This window comes from Microcaecilia unicolor, chromosome 1 (assembly GCF_901765095.1).
Source record: "Microcaecilia unicolor chromosome 1, aMicUni1.1, whole genome shotgun sequence".
NCBI lineage: Eukaryota > Metazoa > Chordata > Amphibia > Gymnophiona > Siphonopidae > Microcaecilia > Microcaecilia unicolor.
The window spans coordinates 3,984,628-4,000,490 of NC_044031.1; the positions used below are offsets into that span (position 1 = coordinate 3,984,628).

At 44.7% G+C, this 15,863-nt stretch overlaps 1 protein-coding gene across 2 annotated transcripts in view; it reads left to right on the forward strand.

Annotated features, from left to right (window-relative positions):
* The window catches only part of LOC115462069 (zinc finger protein OZF-like), a 28,551-nt gene extending 14,508 nt beyond the window's left edge, over positions 1–14,043 (forward strand). The window contains exons 3-4 of one of the 2 annotated variants that reach the window (XR_003940788.1): positions 7,085–8,362; positions 12,512–14,043. Coding sequence is in view for 1 of the 2 variants with exons in the window: in XM_030192114.1 (XP_030047974.1) it covers positions 7,085–8,202 (1,118 nt within the window). In the remaining variant the exon portion in view is untranslated. Of the gene's footprint in view, positions 1–7,084; positions 8,765–12,511 lie in introns of those variants that run through there. The other variant, XM_030192114.1, reaches the window with a different exon arrangement.
* Positions 14,044–15,863: the final 1,820 nt, after the last annotated feature.

A 15,863-nucleotide genomic window follows, 5' to 3' on the forward strand; every position in this document is an offset into this window, starting at 1 on the left:
CAAAGTCGTTAAATCGCGACAGGATTGTGAAAAATTACAAGAGGACCTTACGAGACTGGGAGACTGGGCGGCTAAATGGCAGATGACGTTTAATGTGAGCAAGTGCAAGGTGATGCATGTGGGAAAAAAGAACCCGAATTATAGCTACGTCATGCAAGGTTCCACGTTAGGAGTTACGGACCAAGAAAGGGATCTGGGTGTTGTCGTCGATAACACACTGAAACCTTCTGCTCAGTGTGCTGCTGCGGCTAGGAAAGCGAATAGAATGTTGGGTATTATTAGGAAAGGTATGGAAAACAGGTGTGAGGATGTTATAATGCCGTTGTATCACTCCATGGTGCGACCGCACCTTGAGTATTGTGTTCAATTCTGGTTGCCACATCTCAAGAAAGATATAGTAGAATTGGAAAAGGTGCAGCGAAGGGCGACTAAAATGATAGCGGGGATGGGACGACTTCCCTATGAAGAAAGATTAAGGAGGCTAGGGCTATTCAGCTTGGAGAAGAGACGGCTGAGGGGAGACATGATAGGGTATATAAAATAATGAGTGGAGTGGAACAGGTGGATGTGAAGCGTCTGTTCACGCTTTCCAAAAATACTAGGACTAGGGGGCATGCGATTAAACTACAGTGTAGTAAATTTAAAACAAATCGGAGAAAAATTTTCTTCACCCAACGTGTAATTAAACTCTGGAATTCATTGCCGGAAAATGTGGTGAAGGTGGTTAGCTTAGCAGAGTTTAAAAAGGGGTTGGACGGTTTCCTAAAGGACAAGTCCATAAACCACTACTAAATGGACTTGGGAAAAATCCACAAGTCCAGGAATAACATGTATAGAATGTTTGTACGTTTGGGAAGCTTGCCAGGTGCCCTTGGCCTGGATTGGCCGCTGTTGTGGACAGGATGCTGGGCTCGATGGCCCCTTGGTCTTTTCCCAGTGTGGCATTACTTATGTACTTAAGTATGAATAAAATGGGAAATCCCCAAAATGACATGGGCAAATGAAAATACAATGAAGCTTTTTGGCATGTGCTCCCCTAATGAGCCCACGCACTTCTATCCTTACTGTCTACAGAACATTGGATGATTTAAGAATTCCACTGGCAGTATACAGTACATTGATATAAGTTATAGTGGATACACAAAGTAGACAGCAGTGCACATAGTATATTTGGTGATTTGAAATTTAACATACATGTAGGAGTGGAGTTGTTTTTTGAAGCTATATGATGGCACGCCAAGCTCAAGCCTTACAGTCTGCTTAGTTAGACTGGCTGGGCGGTGACTCTGAAGCTTTTTTTCTCCACTTTCAAAACATTGGATTAAGCTGATAACTGAGTGGGGGTTCCACATTACAATTACACAGGGAGTGTGAGCCTGTGTTAGGAATTTCAGTTAAAATTTAATGCCAAGAAGTGCAGAGTGATGCACCTTGGTGTGCCGAAATCCAAGGAGATGTACCAGATAGGAGGAGGGGAATTGATAAGCACAGCTCTGGAGAGGGACCTTGGAGTGATGGTGTCTGAGGATCTCAAGGTGACGAAACAGTGCGACAAAGCAGTGGCCACAGCCAGAAGGATGCTAGGCTTCATAGAGAGGGGTATAACCAGCAGAAGAAAGGAGGTGTTGATGCCCATGTACCAGTTGGAGTATTGTGTTCAGAATTGGAGGCTGTATCTTGCTAAGAATGTAAAAAGACTTGACGCGGGTCAGAGAAAAGGGACGATAGTGTTATGGGGTTTGCGTGCCAAGACATTTGAGGAGAGGACCTGAACATGTATACCCTGGAGGAAAGGAGAGGCAGGGGAGATATGATACAGACGTTCAAATATTTGAAATACAATCAAACCTAAGGTGGTAGAACTAGAGGACATGAACTCAGGTTGAAAGGGGACCAACTTGGGAATGATGTCAGGAAGAACTTTTTCACTGAGAGGGTGGTAGATCCCCGGAATGCCCTCCCGCAGGAGGTGGTGGAGATGAAAATGGTAACGGAATTCAAAAATGTTTAGAAGGATTGAAACCAAACAAACTTAGCGGTAATTGATGGCAAGCCCAGAAATTGAGAAGCAGAGCCAGTGCTGGCTGGGTGGACTTACAGTCTGCGCCCTGGATATACTTACCTTATACCATGAGTTTATCTTGATGGGAGGACTGGATGGGACCGTACAGGTCTTTATCTGCCATCATCTACTATGTATACAAATCTCTCCCATGTATCCTGAAAACCTGATTGGCTGGTGTGTCCCGAGGACTGAGTTGAGAACCCCTGGTCTTGACCAATAATTGTATTGTCCTTGCCATAGAAGTATTTTTAGACAACTAATTGTATGATGTAGAAATGTAGGCCTGGTGTCCTCAGTTGAGCCTTCAGTCCCTGTTAATCGGTGAGAATGGAAAAAGGGCTACAATTCTCCATAAACATGAAACTTTATACTCCTCCCCCCACCCCAAATTGGGTTACCTCTTCTGACATGAAGCAATGTTCCTTTTCCTTCTGTGAAATGTGGAAGACAGCAGTGAAGTCCAGTATAATCAATACTGCCAAGTTCTGCATTGGGAAATGAGGGCCCTTGTTTTAAAAAAGAGACCAAAGGCTTTGAAACTGCATTGTTTCTTAAACATGCCTTTGTTTGCACCCAACGTTGCAAAACTGTCCTAGAGTTTGAACATTTTGATGGGGCATTATTTTTTTTCTGGTAAGATTGTGCAATTTTTGTACTCATAAGACCATAAGAACGGCCATACTGGGTCAGACCAGTGGTCCATCTAGCCCGGTATCCTGTTTCCAATAGTGGCCAATCCAGGTCACAAGTACCTGGCTGAACCCCAGAGAGTAACAACATTCCATTCAGAATCTCAAATAGTAGCAACATTCCATCTAGAACCCCAAAGAGTAACAACATTCCATCTAGAACCCCAAAGAGTAACAACATTCCATTCAGAATCTCAAATAGTAGCAACATTCCATCTAGAACCCCAAAGAGCAACAACATTCCATTCAGAATCTCAAATAGTAGCAACATTCCATCTAGAACCCCAAAGAGTAGCAACATTCCATTCAGAATCTCAAATAGCAACATTGCATGTAGAACCCCAAAGAGTGGAAACATTCCATTCAGAATCTCAAATAGTAGCAACATTCCATCTAGAACCCCAAAGAGTAGCAACATTCCATTCAGAATCTCAAATAGTAGCAACATTGCATGTAGAACCCCAAAGAGTGGAAACATTCCATTCAGAATCTCAAATAGTAGCAACATTCCATCTAGAACCCCAAAGAGCAACAACATTCCATTCAGAATCTCAAAGAGTAGCAACATTGCATGTAGAACCCCAAAGAGTGGCAATATTTCTTTCAGAATCTCAAAACAGTGCAACATTTCATGTAGAACCCCAAAGAGTGGAAACATTCCATTCAGAATCTCAAATAGTAGCAACATTCCATCTAGAACCCCAAAGAGCAACAACATTCCATTCAGAATCTCAAATAGTAGCAACATTCCATCTAGAACCCCCAAAGAGTAGCAACATTCCATTCAGAATCTCAAATAGTAGCAACATTGCATGTAGAACCCCAAAGAGTAGCAACATTCCATTCAGAATCTCAAATAGTAGCAACATTCCATCTAGAACCCCAAAGAGTGGAAACATTCCATTCAGAATCTCAAATAGTAACAACATTCCATGCTACTAATCCGAAAACAAGCAGTGGCTTCCCCCATGTCCATCTCAATAACAGACCTTCAAGCCCTTCAGCTGTGGGTCACACTGAACGAGCAAAAGCACAGTGAAATAAAAAGGTTGACAGGCCTATGTAAGCTGAGGTTTAAAGCTTGAAAGTCCTAGTAACTAGTTCCTAGCATGCCCTGCTCTCTGGCTTCCTCTCTAGTAGAAGCCCTGGCTGTCAATGACACCAAGGTTTGATTAACAGGAGACAGCAGGAGCGTTCTTGACCCATTATCTGAATCCAGTAGGCGGAGCTTGTTACCCTATCAATTATATTGTTTTTAGTGTACCAAGATATCTGTGGCTTCATTGGGGAGAATTAAAACCTCCTTGGGTGGACAGGCTTCAGCCTTAGGACATCAAGCTGTCTCCTGTCCATCAAACCCTGAGTGACACTGAGGGGTCTTGATGTTTCTATGGGGACTGTTTCCCAGCATGCTCTACACAGTTGCTCTCTGGCTCCCTCTCTGGTAGAGAATCTGGCTACAGAGTGGGTTCTGTTGTTCCTATAGTGACTATTTCCCAGCATGCATTGCACAGCTGCTCTCTGGTTCCCTCTCTGGTAGAAGCCCTGGCTATCAGTGACCCAGAAAGGAGTTGGGTCCTGCTGTTTCCATGGTAACCATTTCGCAGTATGCCCTGCAGAGCCACTGTCTGGTAGAAACACTGAGGAGTTCTGATGTTTCCATGGCGACTATTTCCCAGCATGCACTGCAGAGCTGCTCTCTGGCTCCCTCTCTGGTAGAAGCACTGGCGATCAGTGACCCAGAAAGGAGTTGGGTCCTGCTGTTTCCATGGTAAACCATTTCGCAGTATGCCCTGCAGAGCCACTGTCTGGTAGAAACACTGAGGAGTTCTGATGTTTCCATGGCGACTATTTCCCAGCATGCACTGCAGAGCTGCTCTCTGGCTCCCTCTCTGGTAGAAGCCCTGGCTATCAGTGACCCAGAAAGAAGTTGGGTCCTGCTGTTTCCATGGTAACCATTTTGCAGTATGCCCTGCAGAGCCACTGTGTGGTAGAAACACTGAGGAGTTCTGATGTTTCCATGGCGACTATTTCCCAGCATGCACTGCAGAGCTGCTCTCTGGCTCCCTCTCTGGTAGAAGCCCTGGCTATCAGTGACCCAGAAAGGAGTTGGGTCCTGCTGTTTCCATGGTAACCATTTTGCAGTATGCCCTGCAGAGCCACTGTGTGGTAGAAACACTGAGGAGTTCTGATGTTTCCATGGCGACTATTTCCCAGCATGCACTGCAGAGCTGCTCTCTGGCTCCCTCTCTGGTAGAAGCCCTGGCTATCAGTGACCCAGAAAGGAGTTGGGTCCTGCTGTTTCCATGGTAACCATTTTTGCAGTATGCCCTGCAGAGCCACTGTGTGGTAGAAACACTGAGGAGTTCTGATGTTTCCATGGCGACTATTTCCCAGCATGCACTGCAGAGCTGCTCTCTGGCTCCCTCTCTGGTAGAAGCCCTGGCTATCAGTGACCCAGAAAGGAGTTGGGTCCTGCTGTTTCCATGGTAACCATTTTGCAGTATGCCCTGCAGAGCCACTGTGTGGTAGAAACACTGAGGAGTTCTGATGTTTCCATGGCGACTATTTCCCAGCATGCACTGCAGAGCTGCTCTCTGGCTCCCTCTCTGGTAGAAGCCCTGGCTATCAGTGACCCAGAAAGGAGTTGGGTCCTGCTGTTTCCATGGTAACCATTTTGCAGTATGCCCTGCAGAGCCACTGTGTGGTAGAAACACTGAGGAGTTCTGATGTTTCCATGGCGACTATTTCCCAGCATGCACTGCAGAGCTGCTCTCTGGCTCCCTCTCTGGTAGAAGCCCTGGCTATCAGTGACCCAGAAAGGAGTTGGGTCCTGCTGTTTCCATGGTAACCATTTTGCAGTATGCCCTGCAGAGCCACTGTGTGGTAGAAACACTGAGGAGTTCTGATGTTTCCATGGCGACTATTTCCCAGCATGCACTGCAGAGCTGCTCTCTGGCTCCCTCTCTGGTAGAAGCCCTGGCTATCAGTGACCCAGAAAGGAGTTGGGTCCTGCTGTTTCCATGGTAACCATTTCGCAGTATGCCCTGCAGAGCCACTCTCAGCTAGAAACACTCGAAGTTGCTGCTGTTTTCATGGTGACCCTTTCCCAGCATGCATTGCAGAGCCTCTCCCAATACTTCCAGAGCTTTATGTGTTAAATAAAGAACCGATTGCCTTGTTAGACCATTTGGTTATGTGGAAGTGCGAGTCCACAAAGAAGCTGTACATGAGACGTCTTTACTGGCCTCGGTGAATATACCTACATCACGCTTTGTAGAGTTAACCTAGAGAGTTGCCTGTTCCTTCTCGTGTGCAGGTTGTCAATTCCTTCTACCAGCTGTATCCAAGGGCCAGAAACTGCGCAGGTTTTCAGGATACCCCTGATGAATATGCACGAGGCTGATGTGGAGATGTTCTTTCTCTATCCCATGCAAATCTAATTTATGCACGTTCGTTGGAGCCAGCCTGAAAGCCCAACCTGTTTTGTGACCCTTGAGGACAATGCGAATTACGGGCCCTGTTTACTAAGGTGCACTAGCATTTTAACGTGTGCTGGAAATTAGTGCATGCTAACCGTGTAGACGCTCATAGGAATATTATGAGCATCTACATGGTTAGCACGCACTAAACACAACAGTAATTGGGTGGAAAGGACCCAATATCAAGTGATCAGTCACCACATCACTTGATATTGGGTCCTTTCCACCCAATTACTGTTGTGTTCCGTTTCTGTGGAGAGTGTGAACCCCATCTGGTTGTTTAGCACGCACTAAAAACACTAGCACGCCGTAGTAAACACGGCCTTACATGCGTGCCCACCCGTGATATGTGTGGGCCACTCCTTCCTCACAGGCCAATTATGTTTCAGTGAGATGAGAAATTTCTAGAACATATCACATGGCCTTGTCAATTTACGTCAGTTTGCAGAAGCACAAGCAGGTTTGCTTACATGTAAAGGGTGTGGGTTGTTCATTTTATTGATTTATTTTTTGAAATAAATGCATGCATTAATCTTTGGTTTTGATAGAACATTATTTGGGGAAAATGAAGCTCTTGTGACAATATGCAAACATTTGATTTAGGGGGTAATTTTCAAAGGTTTTCTGTAGGTTTCATTTTTGAAATCCATGCGTGTTCTTACCTGGCATGTTTTGCACCTGCAAAGTGCCCAGTTTTTTCAGACTCCAGGTTACAACGCTCTTTATGGCCTTGTATGAAAATTATTCCGTAAATCGTTAGGATTAAACCTCAGCCTTCACAGAGAGACAGTTGCTTTCTTTCGCTAGATCTAAACCTGATGGATAATGGGCTTTTCGATCTTCTGCAGGGTACGGCGCTGAGACTGAACATAAGAATGAATGCCCAGAAAACCTACAGATTCAGCAGATGATACCAGTAGGAGATGACCAGAACGCAGAGCAGTGGATCTTCAGTGACTGGAACTATATAAGTCAATGCGAGCCCCAGCAGGGAGCGAGCAACACAGCCGGAGGTGTACCAGAGGGTCCCAGTCAGGCAGAAAATAATGCCTATAACCTGAGAACTAGCAGCACAGAGCTGAAGATGGATTCACTAGAGAAACCCTTCAAGTGTACGAAGTGTGACCGACGATTCCGACTGGAGTCCAAGCTGAGGAACCACCAGAGCTTACACACGCTTCAACGATGCTTCATCTGCTTACAGTGCAAGAAGGGTTTCACGCACAAGCAGCATCTGACCAGACATCAGAAGATCCATGAAGAACGTCGGGTGCTCTTCATATGTAACGACTGTGGCATGAGCTTCAATCACAAGGGCAACTTCACAACTCATCGGAGGCTGCACACCGGGGAAAGACCCTTCTCCTGTACTCAATGTGGAGAAAGCTTCAACCGAAAAGCTGATCTCATCATTCATGAGAGAACCCATACCGGGGAGAGACCCTTTTCATGTAACGAATGCGGGAAAAGCTTCAATCGGAAGCGATACCTTCTGAAGCACCAAGACACCCACACGGTAGAGAGACCATTCTCCTGCGATGGATGTGGGAGAAGCTTCCCCAGGAAGGAAGCTCTTGTGAATCACCAGAAAATTCACCTGGGACAAAGACCCAACAACTACAGTGAAATCGCAAATAACTTGGGCTACCAGTTGGATTTTGTAGTCCAGAAAGGAAACTGCCCGGGCGAAAAGAAGAGTTATCTGTGCTGTGTGTGTCAGAAAATCTTCGGATACAAGCAGCATTTAGTACGGCACCAAAGGATCCACACAGGAGAAAGACCATTCGTATGCCCTGTGTGTCAGCTGACCTTCAACCAAAAGCAAATCCTGGACAGGCACATGGAAATCCACAATGGGGAGAGACCATTTCTATGTCCTGAATGCGGTGGCAGCTTCCTTCTCAAACACAATCTCGTAAAACACCAGAAGATCCACGCTCGTTTGGCAGCGGCAGACTCAAAGTGAAAAGCTTTTACCTGTGACTTGGATAGCTCCGTGTAGAGAGAGAATCTGATCTGATTATGCTATGTCCAAAGAGCAAAGATACACAGCTAAATAAAAACGCAGAAATACCATCATGTTTAAAAAGTCCAAGTCCTCTGTAGGAGGCGAGATTCCAATCAAGGTACCCATAGTTTTGTTTTATTTTTTAGCTACTGTAACTAGCTAGCAGGAGACAGTAAATACGTGTTATTTTGCTCTAGAAAAGACAATGTGGCCTCTTTGTAGAAATTACCAGTTGTTTCTTTGAGCATATGAACGTTTTGAACGGTATGGATGAAAAAAAAAAACTGTACGGAATAATCAGATGAGTTTGGTGGACCTTAATGTAATGTTTAATCTATATAGTGTATCCTTTCCCTAGAGTTAGATAATTCAACCAGCAATGATCTCTCAGCTCCAAATCTGATGGGTTCCCTTATCTCCATCACCCATTGGCTTAGGGCTTCCTTCGTTCAGTTTGTCTCTCTTTCTAAAGTGCATCGTTATCCATTTCCACTGTCCCTTATGCACTTCATACACTTTTAGGGGCAGTGGTGTGCTGGAGCAGGCTCTCACAGGCTCGCAAGAGCCGGTTGTTAAGTTTTTAAGAATTTTGGGAGCCGGTTGTTAAAGTAGGGCCCTCCATGGCTACTTTAACAATTGGCCTCCAAAATGTGGGCTTGGGCCCCCTGCTGAATTCTCTTTTACTTTGCTGGTGGAGATGCTGAGCCCTGCCAGCCAAGTAAATAGACTGCTGCTGCTCCCAGCTCCTTGTTTCCAGCTCTGAGCAGCAGGCTAGGACTTCTCCAGCATGTGTGAGAAGTTCCAGCATGCTGCTCAGAGCAAGACGTTGGGAGTGGTGGCAGTCTATTTATTGGCTGCCAGCAAAGGTATGCCTAGCATGCTCGTACGAAGGGAGGGAGGCAAGTGTTGCTCCCCCTCCCCCCTCCCCCTCCCCGGACACCCTGCAGAGCTGGCTACGTCCGGAGAAAGAGCCTGTTGTTAAAACTTTACCAGCACACCCCTGTTTAGGGGTCACCAAAGGCGCAATATCCAAAATGATTTAACTAGCCAGGAACCTCCTGGTGCTTCTTTCAGACTGAGAGCACCCCCAGCTTTTCTTTCCTACTGTAGATTCATTCCTCTGCTTGCTTATGTATCTACCAGCCCTTTCTGTGGGAGTATCCTGGATCCTTCTGGAAAGTTCCCAAGCAAAGTTGTTGCTGAGCTCACACCTACCTGAAACAAAGAAGGCACAACCTGCTATCTGGCATTGGGGCGTGCTTTCTAAATTTTTGAAAGGGCGACTATGACAAAATGAGGGAAATGGTTAAAAAGAATCTGAAAGGATTAGCTGCAAAGGTTGGGACTTTAAATCAGGTGTGGGCGTTGTTTAAAAATACCATCGTGGAAGCCCAGATCAGATGTATTCCACATATTAACAAAGGTGGAAAAAAGAGCAAACGATAGCCAGCATGGTTAAAAGGTGAAGTGAAAGAGGCTATTAGAGCCAAAAGAACATCTCTAAAAATGGAAAAAAGCATCCAAATGGAGAAGAAGCAGCATAAGCACTGCAAGATGCAAAGCATTTTTAAAAAATATATATTTAGATTTTGCTGACACCTTTTTCAGTAGTAGCTCAAGGTGAGTTACATTCAGGTACTCTGGATATTTCTGTGTCCCAGGAGGGCTCACAATCTAAGTTTGTACCTGAGGCAATGGAGGGTTAAGTGACTTGCCCAAGATCACAAGGAGCAGTGATGGAATTTGAACTGGCCACCTCTGGAGTTCAGGACCAGTGCTCTAACCACTAGGCCACTCCTCCACCCCAAAGAATAGCAACATGGAATGTTGCTATTCTTTGAGATTCTGAATGGAATCTTTATTTAGATTTTGCTCACACCTTTTTCAGTAGTAGCTCAAGGTGAGTTACATTTAGGTACACTGGATATTTCTGTGTCCCAGGAGGGCTCACAATCTAAGTTTGTACCTGAGGCAATGGAGGGTTAAGTGACTTGCCCAAGATCACAAGGAGCAGTGATGGAATTTGAACTGGCCACCTCTGGAGTTCAGGACCAGTGCTCTAACCACTAGGCCACTCCTCCACCCCAAAGAATAGCAACATGGAATGTTGCTATTCTTTGAGATTCTGAATGGAATCTTTATTTAGATTTTGCTCACACCTTTTTCAGTAGTAGCTCAAGGTGAGTTACATTTAGGTACACTGGATATTTCTGTGTCCCAGGAGGGCTCACAATCTAAGTTTGTACCTGAGGCAATGGAGGGTTAAGTGACTTGCCCAAGATCACAAGGAGCAGTGATGGAATTTGAACTGGCCACCTCTGGAGTTCAGGACCAGTGCTCTAACCACTAGGCCACTCCTCCACCCCAAAGAATAGCAACATGGAATGTTGCTATTCTTTGAGATTCTGAATGGAATCTTTATTTAGATTTTGCTCACACCTTTTTCAGTAGTAGCTCAAGGTGAGTTACATTTAGGTACACTGGATATTTCTGTGTCCCAGGAGGGCTCACAATCTAAGTTTGTACCTGAGGCAATGGAGGGTTAAGTGACTTGCCCAAGATCACAAGGAGCAGTGATGGAATTTGAACTGGCCACCTCTGGAGTTCAGGACCAGTGCTCTAACCACTAGGCCACTCCTCCACCCCAAAGAATAGCAACATGGAATGTTGCTATTCTTTGAGATTCTGAATGGAATCTTTATTTAGATTTTGCTCACACCTTTTTCAGTAGTAGCTCAAGGTGAGTTACATTTAGGTACACTGGATATTTCTGTGTCCCAGGAGGGCTCACAATCTAAGTTTGTACCTGAGGCAATGGAGGGTTAAGTGACTTGCCCAAGATCACAAGGAGCAGTGATGGAATTTGAACTGGCCACCTCTGGAGTTCAGGACCAGTGCTCTAACCACTAGGCCACTCCTCCACCCCAAAGAATAGCAACATGGAATGTTGCTATTCTTTGAGATTCTGAATGGAATCTTTATTTAGATTTTGCTCACACCTTTTTCAGTAGTAGCTCAAGGTGAGTTACATTTAGGTACACTGGATATTTCTGTGTCCCAGGAGGGCTCACAATCTAAGTTTGTACCTGAGGCAATGGAGGGTTAAGTGACTTGCCCAAGACCACAAGGAGCAGCAGTGGGATTTGAACCAGCCACCTTGGGATTGCAAGACTGGTGCTCTAACCACTAGGCTACTCCTCCATTAGCAACATTCCATGTAGAAGCCTGCCCTTGCAGATCAGCAACGCGGCCGCGCAGGCTTCTGCTTCTGCTTCTGTGAGTACGTGCAGGACGTCAGACTCACAGAAGCCTGCGCGGCCGCGTTGCTGATCTGCAAGGGCAGGCTTCTGTTTCTCTGTCCCAGGAGGGCTCACAATCTAAGTTTGTACCTGAGGCAATGGAGGGTTAAGTGACTTGGCCAAGATCACAAGGAGCAGCAGTGGGATTTGAACCGGCCACCTCTGGATTGCAAGACTGGTGCTCTAACCACTAGGCCACTGGTTCAAGGAATGTGTAGGTAATTACTCTTTAGTGCCACCTGGTCTCTGCACTGATCCCCTGGATTCTACATATGGCCCCTAATTCTATAAGTCGCCAAAAACTGTGCGCACAATTTAATTGAATAATGAGCCAACTTTTTAACAAGCAATTATTGGCGCTAATTGAAATCAATTAATTTGTTCGTGTGTAAATGTAGGTGCGTGGTCCATGTCTAAATTTGACACATCCCCAAAAGGGAGGGTCATAGGTGTTTCATGGCAGAGCGTGGGCATGGGTTCAAGTTACATGTGGAATTATAGAATAAGAACGTTCCATGCGTAAATTTGCACCACATTTTCATCGGTGCAAATGGACGCACCTAAATTTACACACGACCTCTGCGCATAAGTGGGTTTTTTTTTCTGCGGTGATTGTTTAGGCACGATTTATAGACTTCACCCCACGGTGCCCAGATTTACGTGCACGCCCAAATTAATTGTGCTGACAACAAATTATTGATGTTAATCGGCACTCATTTAAAGTTTGCGCACTCATCTGCTTGTGTGTGTTTCTCAAAAGGGCCCGTTTACCGAATCCAGCCTTAAGTGTCCATATCAATGGAGTTGGAGAGAGCTGTGTGTGTGTTTGTGGGGGGGGGGGGGGGGGTGGATTGATGGGCCCCCAACCCAGATCTCACCACCATAGCCGAGTTGCTTCGTTACCCTCCTGTTGCCGCTAACGATCATCTGTTTATCCCATATGTTTATGAACTCCGTTTCCATTTCAGCTCGGACTCTAATGAAAATGGACCAGTGACACTGTATCGCCCAGAACCAATGATGAACGTTTCAGGTTTTTGCCTTTCAAAAGTGAATAAACAGATTTACGATGACGAAATCAAGCCAGCTCTTTGAAATGAGTTGGCTTGATTTCGTCACCAATTACTCGAAACTCCTTCAATATAACGAATGTAAAGAGTGACTGTTTTGAACTATGGATAGAGGGGTCTGACCTGTGTTTCCTAATGTCGTTTTGAGGGGTGGGATTAGGGATATGACCCCTGCACTATTACAACTGTTGCCTGCTTGGATTTTGATTGAAAACTTAGAACCAATGATTACAAAAAAAAATTCGTTATGGGAGCAGGACTTGAAACAGTAAGAATTGTATTAAGCACTACCTGTGGAATCTTCTAGAAGCTGCTTCCCCATACCTGAATCAGCTGCCATCTCACCAAGAATTTTAGGCAGTTCTTAAGACCCATCTGTTTAGATAGACATAGGTGCCCATGTTGGAGTACTGAGCTTGCGATGTAACTGCATCGTCTCTTTACCTTCTCCCCTTGGAGAATTGTAGTCTTTTTATTTTTTATTTTCTTCTTTCCTGTGAGATTTGTAATTCCTATCTTTGATAATATTGTTAGCTGCTGATATGGCATGTCCCTGCGGCAGGATATCGAAAATAAACTTGGAACTGTGCTGAGTCGGAGCAGTGTAGAATGTTCCGGAAGCTGCTTTGCTGAGTCGGAGCACCTTACCGTGTATGAAATTTAAAAATGTGTACGACTAGAAGGTAAGTCTCTGACATAACACATAGGGACCTGAGCCCAAGCATCCGATGCCATCCAAGATAAGGATTCAGTGCAATGGAAATACCCCAGGATAAGAATCTTATAGTGCAGTGTTACCCCTTCCAGTATTTGAGAGAGACGGAGAGTTTCATGGCCACACTAAATAGGAACTCTGGAATTGACCAATGGAAGGGAATACAGGAAGGGATTGATGAGGGAAGCCTACTGAAGCTTGAAGGTAGGTTCCTAAATACATTCTTTGTGGTGAAAGGGCTGAATTTCCCCTCTTACCCTAAGAACGCAGCTGAGGTGAAGCAACGTTTCTCAGGACTTTCCCAATATTCTGGTTAACTTGGATAAAAGCTAATCATGTACACAGAATATATATTGAGTAACTTTAGAAGAAACATCCTGGTACTTGTTTCAAGCCTGAAATGCTAAATTATTAGCTGTCTTACGTGTATTAGTATTTTAGGTTAACATACTGAGAAGTAAGCAATGAATGCGGGCAAGAGACAGTAGCACGGAAGGGGTTATACTACAAAACCATTTATGTAGATTTGTGTTTGAAACCTTCCAACTATCTAAAGAATCGTCCTGTTGTAAGATCAAGGTTCCAATGGACATTCCTTTAGAATCGTCCTGTTGTAAGATCAAGGTTCCAATGGACATTCCTTTATATTAAAACCTGTCTTGAGTGTTATCTACTGCGTTGATGCAAATATAATAGTGTTGAACGTCATGTGAAAATAAAGAGAATTTCCGAACCTCATTCAACTAATCTTTTTGTTTGCTTACATTGTCTCACAGTGGTTACCATCCATCTCATGACTATGCGGACACTTCTAGTGCAGCTGTCCTGATTCCCTAAGGAACAAGTACACATTAGAATAAGACGCATAGAGCAATTATACTCTGGTATCGGGCTTATGGTCTCTGTCTTGTTTTGCTCTACGCATTTTACTCTAATGTGTACTATGTTTGTACTAGTTCACATTTCATGCTTTTGTTTATGCAGTCAATAAGATAAGGCTCCTGACAAAATCAAGTCTGCCGAAACACGGCCGTGTCGAGCCTTTCAACATTTGGCTTGCATGACTTTTGAGGCAATAACGACCTGATTCATTGGATGAACTTTGGCTTCCTCTTTTTTTTCTCCCTCAGTCCTCACTCTTAAGACCACCCGCAACCTCAAAATCTTCAAAGCTGCCAGGAGGAGCTTTTTAGGCCTTCAAGGTAGGTTCATGGACGTGTCTCCAGTGAGATGCTGACGCTCACTAGGCCACCAAGTTCATGATAACTGCTGGTGGTCAAACCTTTCTGCAGACCAGTGCTTGAGAGAGAAGGTCTGAAGCGTTTCTTGGTATGAAATATATGAGCAAATGGGGCAGAGCTTTCCTACTAGGGACATTTTCTAGAAGGTTCGGTAGTTAAGCTCTTATTTTATCATTTTGTGCCCACGTTTTATGTGTCTACTGCAGGCGTAAGTTGTAGAATATGTTTGTTTTATCAAACTTGACTTACTGTAGAGTCTCAATTATCCAACGTAAATGGGACCAGCCCGTTGTTGGATACGTGGAAAGTCAGATAATACAGAAAACCCCTCAAACCAAAGGCATAGAGTTCACAATTTTCAAAAATTGTTCAAAAACAAAGATTTTTAATAGAATTAAATGCGTTGGCATCACTGGGGTCAGATTAGCGAGATCAGATAAGCGAGACTGTGCTGTATTGCATGGGAGGGGCATGGGTGGATCCAAAATTTCTACAACATACAGTAACTGCTGTTGACAAGGCATAAATGGGAGGTGTGTAGATGCCAAACTAAGCAAGTATTCTACAAAGGAATCTGGGCGCCAGATGAAGTCATAGAATTAGCCCTCAGCACTTTGCCTCTAGGCGCAACATTCGTGCTGCCCAGTTCTAGAATTTCCCCCACAATGCCTTAGTAGGATTTTTGTTTTATTGAATTAGTTTCCTGCTGTTTCTTTGGGTTTCTGACTCAGTCAGAAGCAGGTATCATGAGCCTAGTTGCAACGCCTCGGATTTACCCCTCTCCTTCCTTGCACCCGCCATACCGAATCTAGTCATTGCAGTGACACTCCTAAAGTAAAGGGCATCTCAGCTTTACTTTTTTGGTCAGACCCGACACTGTGTTTCGGCGAGAAACGCCTGCCTCGGGGGCCTGTTAATGCATGGGACAAAGGTCTTTTCCTCTAATGGATGATTGACATCCCTAGAAACAGACACCATTAATAAACCCCAGAGGTAGGCATTTCTCACCGAAACAGAGGCCCCTAACTTCGTTTGTGCTTTGGATTCCCTCTCCTTTGTGTTTCAGTTGTGTTGCAACAGGTCTCCAGAACTTTGCAATCTTGGCCCTAAGTAAGGCTACCAGGATTCCCTCCTCCTTCCCAGCATCCCCAGCCCCAGCTGACCCAGGATGTGTACTAGAAAATGTAAGTTATTTCCCTTGTTAAATTGTGCTGCTTGGGTATGTTTTTTGTTTTTCTTTTTTCCGATCATTAATGGAGTTCTTTTCATGCTTAATTTTAATTTACTATTGTTT